Consider the following 12,500-nt stretch of genomic DNA (forward strand, 5'->3'; position numbering starts at 1 on the left):
GCTTATCTTTTCTGAAGTACAAACTTCTCAAATTCTTTTCAAGAAGAGCATCCACCGAGATTGCCCTGGTTTCCTTATGCAAATTCCTGGGGATAATAAAGGCGTAAGACATGGCGCTGCATGTCAACACACTCACGAACGCGCGCACACACACAGCAGAGAATTAATGGGGGATCTTATATTCTTGAGACAAGGATTTACTGCCCATCTGATATAATCATTTCAAAGAGAAGCTTTTTAACGGTGACATACGTTAAAGTAATTAGCTATTTCAGCACTTAGTATGATTGTATAGCCCCTTCCTTCCTCTTGCTTGAGGGTACACTCGGGCACACTATTCTATCTTATTTCTCTTCTTCTTTTGTTAAAGTTTTAATAGTTTGTATGGGAAATATTTATTTTAATGCTACTTTTTTCAAATTATTTTATTTTTCCTTGTTTCCATTCGTCACTGGTCTATTTTTCCCTGTTGGAGCCCCTCGGCTTATAGCAACCTGCTTTCCAACTAGGGTTGTAGCTTAGCAAGTATTAAAAATAATAATAATAATAATAATAATAATAATAATAATAATAATAATAATAATATTAAAAGGGTAAAAACCTGCCGTTTATCATAATAACGTAATAAATTACTGCATTCATTAACGTCGCCACAGAGAAATCTCGCACCTGTTTTCCGTTAGCATTAAGTCTTTGATGAACGCGTCCAGCCATCAAAGCTCGGGGCTGATATCACATTCCCTAATGAAGACCAGATTCATCTCACTGATACGTTGCTATTCCTCTCTGCAGAGGAGCGCGTGAATGTGACTTTCCCCAAGACGAAATATTAAAAAAAGAAGAAAAATAATTTTCTCTGCTGCATCTAGCGAATATGTTTGAGTTCGGATGCAAGTAAACCTCGAAGGTAAACAGGCGGTGCAAGGTTTTTGACCTACTTTAGTGTCTTCAAAGCTACGGAAGACGAAGCGAAAACTCCGAACCTTCTTCTTCAAAGTCATATTTTCTCGAGGTGTAAATAACGCCTGGCTTTTCCTTTCGAGTTACAATGTTTTCTCTTGATATTTTCCACCTTTTAGGAAGTATAAAATTCCAGTTGGAAGGAAAATGTTGAAGAATATATTAAGAAATTTTTCAACAGTCTACAGATGTTATACATCATATAGGAGTTACAGATGCAATCTTCCTTAGCACGAAGATGACTTAATATATGGTAGTCCGCATGAGGAAAATTAAAAGATGTATATGTAGAGATGCTCTAAGAAGAGTTCCAGTGGCAGACGAGACTGTAGAGCATTTCTATATACGCACATATTCTTTTAATTTTCCATATGTGGACTACCATATATCATATAGAGGTTATTTACTTTGATTTATTTAGCCATTTCTTAATTTTGCCAATGGATAACGAAAATTGTATTCAATTTTCGTTATTCATTGGCAATTTTATGTTACAAAAACAGAAGCCTTAATTACAGTGTATTTGAATTATTATTATTATTATTATTATTATTATTATTATTATTATTATCAAACTTATTATTATTATTATTATTATTATTATCATTATTATTAAAAGCCAAGCTACAATCCTAGTTGAAAAAGCAAGATGGTATAAGCCCAAGGGCTCCAACAGGGAAGAATAGCCCAGTGAGGAAAGGAAATAAGGAAATAGGTAAGCCACAAGAGAAGTAATAAATGATCAAAATAAAATATTTCAAGAACAGAATCCTTAATTATAGTGTATTTGATATGTATTCCTACCAAATCAAATGATCACAAACAACAAAGAACATTCGTACATACTTATATGTGTGTGCATGTGTGTGTTTGTTACATCTAACAGTTTCGACTTACTGGAAGTGGCTCCAGAGAAAAATAAATATAACAGTTACTATCACATTCATCCTTCAATTAATGGATTGGTTATAATAATAACAACAATAATAATAATAATAATAATAATAATAACAATGATAATAATAATGATAATAATAATAATAATAATAATCTTTATTTCAGCAACAGCCATATATAGAGTTACAATAAGGGTACAGTGATCTTATGAAACCTCCACAGTTTCCTCCTCAGGAATTTGTGTATTACCTTGATCAGCAAAGCTGCACTATACTCAATATTTTTTAATGAGGCGCAGACAGTAGTATTTTGGATCCTTCTCTCTGGTTACGGTTCATTTTCCTTTTGCCTACACACACACAGACACAGACACCGAATAATCTGGCCTATTCTTTACATATTCTCCTCTGCCTCATATACCTGACAACACTGAGATTATCAAACAATTCTTACTGCACTTTAATTGTTCAGTGGCCACTTTCCTTCTTGTAAGGGTAGAAGAGACTCTCTAGTTATGGCAAGCAGCTCTTCTAGCAGAAGGACACTCCAAAATCAAATCATTGTTCTCTAATCTTGGGTAGTGCCATAGCCTCTGTACCACGGTCTTCCACTGTCTTGGGTTAGAGTTTTCTTGCTTGAGGGTGCACTCGGGCACACTATTCTATATTAATTCTCTTCCTCTTGTTTTGTTAAAGTTTTTATAGTTTATATAGGAGATATTTATTTTAATGTTGTTGCTCTTCTTAAAATATTTTATTCTTTTTCGTTTCCTTTCCTCATTGAGATATTTTCCCTGTTGGAGCCCCTAGGCCTATAGCATCCTGCTTTTCCAACTAGGGTTGTAGCTTGGCAAATAATAATAATAATAATAATAATAATAATAATAATAATTTGCACCGACTCACAGCGGTGTCCTTTTAGCTTGGAAAAGTTTCCTGCTATCTGATTGGTTAGAATTATCTTGTTCAACCAATCAGCGAGCAGGAAACTTTTCTGAGCTAAATGGGCGACCCTGCGGGTCGGTGCAAATCTGCCTCACTAAAAAGAATTGACTATAATCAGGGTAACCCATGTTAGGTTGATTTTCTATGAGCAATCAGACGGAATTCTCCCACCATCACCAATCCGCACTGGCCAGCGTGGTAATGAGAACTGGCCAAACCCCAGACACATATTTACTTGTCTAAGGCCTTTGTCTTGCAGTGGACTAGAAACAGCTGCATATGTTGTTGTATTATGACCGCTACTAACGTGTGAGACTACGTGATTGGCTATGACTTCATCAGGGGGAGGAGCTTATTTTGTACGTAGCTATGACGTCATCCGGGGAGGAGCTTATTTTGCCCGTAGCATTCGAACCGACACTAGCTGATGGGAGCAGATTCTGGCCTCAATAAATGATGCAAATATCAACGAAATATATCATAACCCGTCAGTGTAAGGATCCTGGAAAATTAATCAATAAGAATAATTAAAATGACAGCTTTGACGGGACTACATTGTAAGTGATGGGATATTTGAATAATTACGAAAGGCAGGCTGAATCATTGAAAAGCAATTTCCAGAATGGAAATGAAATTCTCTTCAATGTGAGGTATAAGGTTTTATATGAAATTATAGTATATTGTAGTCGAATTTCTCTCGAGAACATTAGGCAAGCATCGATCGATAGGCAATTGTTTCACAGACTTTGGAATATGGAAATTATTACTCTTGGGTAATATGTTTCCCGATAACGCATGTTGAGTAAGTTATTATTATTATTATTATTATTATTATTAGTTGGAAAAGCAAGATGCTATAAGCACAGGGGCTTCAACAGGGAAAAAAGCCCAGTGAAGAATGGAAATAATGAAACCGATACAACAGTGTGCATGAGTGTATCCTAAAGCAAGAGAACTCTATCACAAGACAGTGAAAGACCATGGTACAGAGCCTATGGCACTACCCAAGAATAGAGAACAAAGATTATATAGAATATATCTGACATTCTGTTCATGAGTGAATAGAAGAGATCAAGGGTAAATTATAGCTGTATGTGAATAAAATATCCACGAATGTTCCACTCGTTTATGAATAAACAAAAAAACATAAATAAGCATATTTATAATATCCCAAGGATGAACGGAAAAAGAATTGAAGATAAGGACGAACAGTAAAAGAAATTAAGATAAAAGATAACGATTTTTATAAAAGGATAATTGAAAAAGTAAAAAAGAATCAATAGGCAAAAGGTAAATAACAAGAAAATTAACTAAAATGTTATTATGTCTTTTAATAAAAGCAAGGATGAAAGAATTAAAGCTTTTGTTTTTAAAACTATTCGTAAGTATGAATGGCTGAAAATTTGGAATAAAAGGCATTTTTGAGAGTACAGCCAAATCACCCTATCAAATTTCATGAGATTCGGTCAAATAGTTTTTGAGTTATGCTAATCACAAACACAGACAGACATACATACATATACTGTTAAAAAAAGGGGAATTTCAATCGGATATTCTCCGTAAAAATATACTGCTTTCAGCCGTATTTCAGTAAAATACAGGCGACCGTAATTTTACCCTACTTTGTTATTATCTTTTACGCATTGGTGACCGAAATATCACTCCTTTACGTCATTGTATCCGTTTTTATGACGGTAAAAATCATAGAATAAATGTTGCCTAGACTTCACCGTTTTTTAATGCAAATTTTTAACAGTGTACTGTTAAGAATAATGAATATTAATCGGAAATTCTCCGTAAAAATATACAATTTTAAGACGTATTTCAGTAAAATATAGGTGACCGTAATTTCTACTTGCTTTGTTACCATATATTACGATTTGGCGACCGTAATATCCCTCCTTTACGCCAACATACCCGTTTTTAAAACGGTAAATGCCTGGCAACATTTATTCCAGGATTTTTACATTTTTTACAGCAAATTATTAACAGCGTACGCCTATCAAAACATAACCTTCGCAACGAAGTTGGCGAAGGTAATCAACAAGGTTCGGCTGAAGAAAAGAAAGATTATCGTGCATGAACTGGAAACTATGATAAGAGAGATATGACTATGATAAGGAGGAAGAACAGCACTAGTAGAGTGCTGGTTATAGAATAAAGAAAAGGCTTGATAAAGGATCAATGTCCTTGAATGTAAGAGCATTTCAAAATGGAAAGGATTAGTGTGAATTATATGAAGGTAGAGTATGAAGGTTTTGTTTTGAGGCCTGATTTTCCTTCAGTAATATATATATATATATATATATATATATATATATATATATATATATATATATATGTATATATATATGTGTATATATATATATATATATATAATTATGCGCATATATATGTGTATGTATATATATATATATATATATATATATATATGTACAGGCTATATATATATATATATATATATATATATATATATATATATATATATATATATCTTAATATAACTATATACACTTCTTATAAACATGTGTATATGCATATTCAGTACACATACAAGTATACATAAGTATAAATACGTAAGTATGTGTTTGTGTGTATGCCTATATACGGTACCATACCTGATGCTATTAAATGGCGCATCGGTCAACCGACCCCTTAATGTAGGTATAACGGTGGGGAAGAAGACACCAAGCACATCTATAGTCCATTTCTTTTAGCGATGCAGATTTGCACCGACTCGCAGCGGTGCCCTTTTAGCTCGGAAAAGTTTCCTGATCGCTGATTGGTTGGACGAGATAATTCTAACCAATCAGCGACCAGGAAACTTTTCCGAGCTAAAAGGGCACCGCCGCGAGTCTGTGCAAATATGCATCGCTAAAAGAAATGGACTATAATCTAGAGAGACCATGCGCGCGGAGAGTAGACACAGACAAATACTGATATTCAGTCACTCGTCAGGCAGATCAGAAGAGTCTTTACAAACTGTTGATACAAGAAGATGGAGGAAGCAGCAGTTCTATTTACATTCTATTATCATAATGGCCGGAGAATTGGGTATAAAAAGAGCTCCATTTGGAAACAGTTAAGGAGGACAGGATATTCTGGTGAATGCTGAACCTCAAACGCTAGGCAAAATGTACAGAGAGTTTGGCATCAAAGGTTTTTTATTTTAGCCAGACATAAAACAGACAGTCCAGAGTCTTAGGACATTTCCTTCTGATGATACGAGAATTAATAAACATTGCTAGGATAACTAGATGGGCACTCGGTAGAGCGTAGACCTCCACCAAGGCAGCATATTTCTCGACCTTTTGCATGACCTTGACCTTGAGCTCTGATCATAACATGCATTCATTGGCGTAGATTTTCATACATTCAAATATGAACCAAGTTTGAAGTCTCTGTGACAATGATGTCCAAACTTATGGCTGATTACGTAAATTGGACATTTTGCTTGACCGTCACTTTGACATCTGATCTTGACCTCCCAAAATGTAATCATTTTCAGCTTTTTCCATAACAGTTAATCTCTGCAAGTTTTATTACTCAACGATTAAAATTGTGGCCAGGAAGCTGTTCACAAATAAACACACACACCCACAAACAGGGGGTAAAACTTAACCTCCTTTCAATTCCGTTGGCGGAGGAATGAAAACCCAGTGATTATTATTTGTAAACACACACACACACGCGCACAAACATGTTTTTTTTTAACATAACCTCCACCCAACTCCGTTGTGGAAGGCAATAAAAGCCCTGTGACTATTTACTGCAAAAAAACACATACACACTTTTTTTTTTTCTTTAAACAAACAGGGTGTAAAACATAACCTCCTTCCAACTCCGTTGGCCGAGGTAATGAAAACCCTTTAATTAATATTTGAGCCACAGGTAACACGCGAAAAAATGGAGAAGGGGGAGAACTGTCATCCTTTGTGGAGGCCCAAAAGACAAGACAGATAAAGATGAGAGACGAAATTAATGACTTCACTTAGCTGGAGTGACGCTAACAGAAGCGTGTACTGCACCGTCTTGAAATCCCCCCCCCCCCCCCAAAAAAAAAAGAAAAAAATTGAAAGAGCAAAATACCTCTAGACAAAAGCGGGAAATCTCAAGTTCTCCAAGTTAAGAGAAAGGGAGACATATTTAACCGCTTTCATTTTCCGCCACTTTAACCGTGCATGATATTTAAGCGTCGCTTTGCAATGGCACGGATTTGTGAAGGTTGATAGGGCTCATAGGGGAGATGGATCTTGGTATGAAATTGTAATTCTTTCATAGTTTGTTTTTTTGATATTGAAACTAACAGATTCCGTATATATACACACACACACCTTTATATATATTATATATTTGTGTGTATATGTACATATATATATATATATATATATATATATATATATATATATATATATATATATATGTATATATATATACAGTATATATATGTATATATATATACAGTATATATATATATATATATATATATATATATATATATATATGTATATATATATATATATATATATATATATATATATATATATATAAATATATATACACACACATAAACACAAACACACACAGGCATATATATATATATATATATATATATATATATATATATATACACATAAATATATATATATATATATATATATATATATATATATATATATATATATATATATATATATATATGTATGTATACGTATATACTGGAGCTGAGTATACCCTCATTCAGTATATGGGAAGCAGAATAAGCAACTGAAATAACAACTTTGAAGGTATAGCTAAAACTTCCCTCTATGCTGGCAGAATAGATACTCTCATCGCGAAAAAATATATTCAAAAAGTTTTACAGTAATAAAACAACAAAATGATTTCAGCCCTTACTGTGTCCCATTACCTCTGACAGCCTCGTGATAATAACATGGTCTTCCACTGTTTTGGGGTAGAGTTCTCTTGCTTGAGGGTACACTCGGGCACACTGTTCTATCTTGTTATTCTTCCTCTTGTTTATTCTTAAAGTTTTATGGTATTGATATGAAAGATATATTCTAATGTTACTGTTCTGATGTTTGTTTATTTCCTTGTCTCCTTTCCTCACTGGGCTATTTTTCCCTGTTAGAGCTCTTGGGCTTATAGCATCTTGTTTTCCGACTAGGGTTGTAGGTTAGCAAGTAATAATAATAATAATAATAATATCCGATACTGAGCGGGTGGAAGGGAACCTCAGTTTAATAAGGAACTGGAGAATTACGACAACGCCAAACATTATTAAATTTATTTCCGTCACCAACAAATAACAACGTTTCAAACATCTCTGTGTTCATAATCATGTTCCTGGGTAAAAGAAAGTAAAACAATAAAGAGCAAACTGTACATAAATATTGTAAACAAACAAATAAATTCTAAGTTAGAATGGGAAAAGGCATAATTAGGCAATCTTCAAAGGAAAGCTAGAAATTTCTAGCTTTCCTTTGAAGATTGCCTAATTATGCCTTTTCCCATTCTAACTTAGAATTTATTTGTTTGTTTACAATATTTATGTACAGTTTGCTCTTTATTGTTTTACTTTCTTTTACCCAGGAACATGATTATGAACACAGAGATGTTTGAAACGTTGTTATTTGTTGGTGACGGAAATAAATTTAATAATAATAATAATAATAACAACAAAAGCATGTCCGTTGAAAGTGATATCAGTTTTCAAAACTCTGCTCCCAGCCTCTCTCTCTCTCTCTCTCTCTTTGCCTCGGCTTGGTAACTAACACCCCCTAACGCGTCCATTTTTCTTGACTCCTCACATAGAGTCCTGCTCTAAGCACCGAACAGCAGAGCCGGGAGGGGGGGGGGGGGGGGCTCTATTGCAAGTTATCACCTGGTACAAGAAAGAGCTCCTTGCCTTTTACGCCACACTCCATTTTCATTTCGCGTTTCTGTCCACATATATTTTCTCCCAGGGTCAAGCTTTTATCGTATCCTTAGGTCAAGCAGGTGGGTAGAAGGTAAGAGCATAAGCTTACTTGGATAAAGCCTGTACTGAAAATAAGAAGAGGGTTTTTTTGTTGTTGTTTTAACGCTGGGATGTCGTCTTGTAGTAATAAGGCTCATGATAAGACAGGATATTGAAAAAATAGACTGAGAATGAGCTGGAATGTTGATATATCTTACAAGTGACCTGTGCATGCATTTGAGTCTCTCTCTCTCTCTCTCTCTCTCTCTCTCTCTCTCTCTCTCTCTCTCTCTCTCTCTCTATTTACACACACACACATATATATATATATATATATATACATTTATATTTATCTATATATGTGTGTATATATATATATATATATATATATATATATATATATATATATATATATATATATATATATATATATATATACTGTATATATATACATATATATATTTATAAATATATATATATATTTATATATATTTATGTATATATATATATAGATAAATATAAATATATATATATACATATATATATATATATATATATATATATATATATATATGTATATGTATATATATATATCTATACATATATATACATGGACACGAGAGCAAGCTAAAGTAGACGAAAGTCTTACAACATGTAAGAAAAAATAATGGATATGGGGAGGACATATAATGAGAATGACAAACAATAGATGGACATTAAGAAAGACAGACTGAGTCCCTAGAGATTGCAAAAGAAGCAGGGGAAGGAAGAGAAGACGATGGATTGATGTTTTTTACATTTCTGAAACGTTTGTAACTTCAGAAACGTTTGTAACTTCGGAGACGTTTGTAACTTCAGAAACGTTTATAACTTAATAAACGTTTGTAACTTCAGAAACGTTTGTAACTTCGGAGACGATTGTAACTTCAGAAACGTTTGTAACTTCAGGAATGTTTGTAGCTTCAGAAACGTTTGTAACTTCAGGAATGTTTGTAGCTTCAGAAACGTTTGTAACTTCAAAAACTTTTGTAACTTCAGAAACGTTTGTAACTTCAAAAACGTTTGTAACTTCAGAAACGTTTGTAACTTCGGAGACGTTTGTAGCTTCAGAAACGTTTGTAACTTCAGAAACGTTTGTAACTTCAAAAACGTTTGTAACTTCAGAAACGTTTGTAACTTCAGAAACTTTTGTAACTTCAGAAACGTTTGTAACTTCAGAAATGTTTGTAACTTCAGAAACTTTTGTAACTTCAGAAACGTTTGTAACTTCAAAAACGTTTGTAACTTCAGAAACGTTTGTAACTTCAGAAACTTTTGTAACTTCAGAAACGTTTGTAACTTCAAAAACGTTTGTAACTTCAGAAACGTTTGTAACTTCGGAGACGTTTGTAGCTTCAGAAACGTTTGTAACTTCAGAAACGTTTGTAACTTCAAAAACGTTTGTAACTTCAGAAATGTTTGTAACTTCAGAAACGTTTTTAACTCCAGAAACGTTTGTAACTTCAGAAACGTTAGTAACTTCAGGAATGTTTGTAACTTAATAAACGTTTGTAACTTCAGAAACGTTTGTAACTTCAGAAACGTTTGTAACTTCATAATCGTTTTTAACTTCATAAACATTTGTAACTTCAGAAACGTTTTTAACTTCAGAACCGTTTGTAACTTTATAAACGTTTTTACCTTCAGAAACGTTTGTAACTTCAAAAAACGTTTTTTAACTTCATAAACGTTTTAACTTCATAATCGTTTGTAACTTCATAAACATTTGTAACTTCATAAACGTTTATAACTTCATAAACGTTTTTAACTTCATAAACGTTTGTGATGGAACGATTATGATTATTATTATTATTATAGGATAGATTGTATTTCGCTCACATACCAGAAACATTAGTAATGGACAGGACAACAAAAAACAATAGTAACAGAAATAATATTAATATTTTAAATCCGGACAATATTATTATTATTATTATTATTATTATTATTATTATTGTTATTTACATCGATTGCAATTTAAAATTGTAATTATCAGCCAATATATTTCCCTGTTATCATTGAGTCAAAACGCTTTGCTTACACAATTACTGAAAATGATGATGATAATGGTAATGTTTACTAAAGCTATCATTATATTATTATTTATACATTGAATGTATTTTAAATAATAATTTCGAGCCAATACAGTACCCTTTCCATAAAACCAAAACGCTTTGCTTACACAATTACTGAAAATGCCTTCGACATTCCAAATCGGAGTGTAATCTTTAGGGGGAAAATAAACGCTGAAATTGATAATAATATTAATGGAATATCTCTCGAAATAGGACGTTTTCAAGGAACGCTTCCCCAAAATGAGACCAACGTTCTCTCTTTCCTCCCAGCCGGGCAATATTATGGTACAGGAATTTGCAATTTCCCCCCATTTTCGAGATGTACTTTCAGATGGCCCATAGCAAGGGATAAATGCTGCAGTATTTCACAGCATAGGCTGTTTTTTGTTATCATTCTTTTTCTTTGCTACTTTTTATGGGATAAATTGAACACGGATATTCGTCTAATTTGTTTTTGCGTGCGTAGAGAAACAACATAGTTTGAGCGTGTGCATGCACTTGTTTTTGTAAATGTGAATATTGCTTTACAGATGCATTTATACATATGTTATATACAGTAAATATATACACACATATATGTATATATACATACATATATTTATATTTATACAAACATATATATATATATATATATATATATATATATATATATATATATATATATATAGAGAGAGAGAGAGAGAGAGAGAGAGAGAGAGAGAGAGAGAGAGAGAGAGAGAGAGAGAGAGAGAGAGAGAGAGAGAGAGAGAGAGATATGCTCGACTCTGATTCAACCTAGGACATTTAAGCCTTAAAAATTTCCACTACTCCATGAGTGAAATTGTGGCCAGGAAGTTGTTCACAAACAAAGCGATAAACGGACAAACAGGGGTGAAAACATAACCTCCTCCCAACTTCGTTAGTGAGGTAATAACGTACAAATAAAGCAGAAATGGATTGAAAACAAAGCCTAATGAATCCGGCAAAGAAAAATGAAAACTGGTACATTTGTGGACGCCATGAAACAGTAAAGGGAACAAAACCTGTAGATTTTAGTTATAATCTACGACCATTGCACACAGATTAGCAACAAATGGCCAGTTAGCTTTCTTTCCCCCCTTGCTTTCCTGGGGGAGGGGGAGGGGGAGGGGGAGGGGGCCACTCTTGGCTGTCAGGGGATCTTTCGCGTAGGGTTAGGGCAGGGGTATATGGCTGGGGTAAGCACAGGGGTATACGGGGGTAGTTACAGAAAGGGTGGTGTGATTGACGATGCTACCGTCAAAACAACTAGATGCACATGGGATGGTAGGTTCTTCCCGTTCTCTGTCTTTCTCATAATCTTACACATTTATAGGTTTACACATGCTTCAATGGCCAATCATCTCATCAAATTTCATTAAGTTTGGTCAAATAGTTTTTGAGTTATGCGAATCACAAACACAGAAAGTCAACGCCTATCAAAACATAGCCTTCGCCGCAACGAAGTTTTAAAGGTCGCTCATGAATGGCAGAGGCAAGGGACAGTGACAGTGCCCTATTGAGCAGGATAATGCCCTAGACTCCTAGAGACTGACGATCTATACATATGATCAGCGCCCAAGCCCCCTCTCCACCCAAGCTAGGACCAAGGAGGGCCAGGCAATAGCT

At 33.9% G+C, this 12,500-nt stretch overlaps 2 protein-coding genes across 2 annotated transcripts in view; one reads left to right on the top strand and one right to left on the bottom strand.

Annotated features, from left to right (window-relative positions):
• Window positions 1–12,500, top strand: part of LOC137644770 (kinesin-like protein KIF26B) — a 531,356-nt gene that overhangs the window by 145,694 nt on the left and 373,162 nt on the right. The gene's annotated exons all lie outside the window — the stretch shown is intronic.
• The window catches only part of LOC137644769 (uncharacterized), a 204,116-nt gene continuing 201,247 nt past the window's right edge, over window positions 9,632–12,500 (bottom strand). Inside the window, exon 2 of the mRNA XM_068377665.1 lies at window positions 9,632–10,278. Within this exon, the coding sequence (XP_068233766.1) occupies window positions 9,632–10,278 (647 nt within the window). The remainder of the gene's footprint in view (window positions 10,279–12,500) is intronic.

This window comes from Palaemon carinicauda, chromosome 8 (assembly GCF_036898095.1).
Source record: "Palaemon carinicauda isolate YSFRI2023 chromosome 8, ASM3689809v2, whole genome shotgun sequence".
NCBI classification, from domain to species: Eukaryota; Metazoa; Arthropoda; class Malacostraca; order Decapoda; family Palaemonidae; genus Palaemon; species Palaemon carinicauda.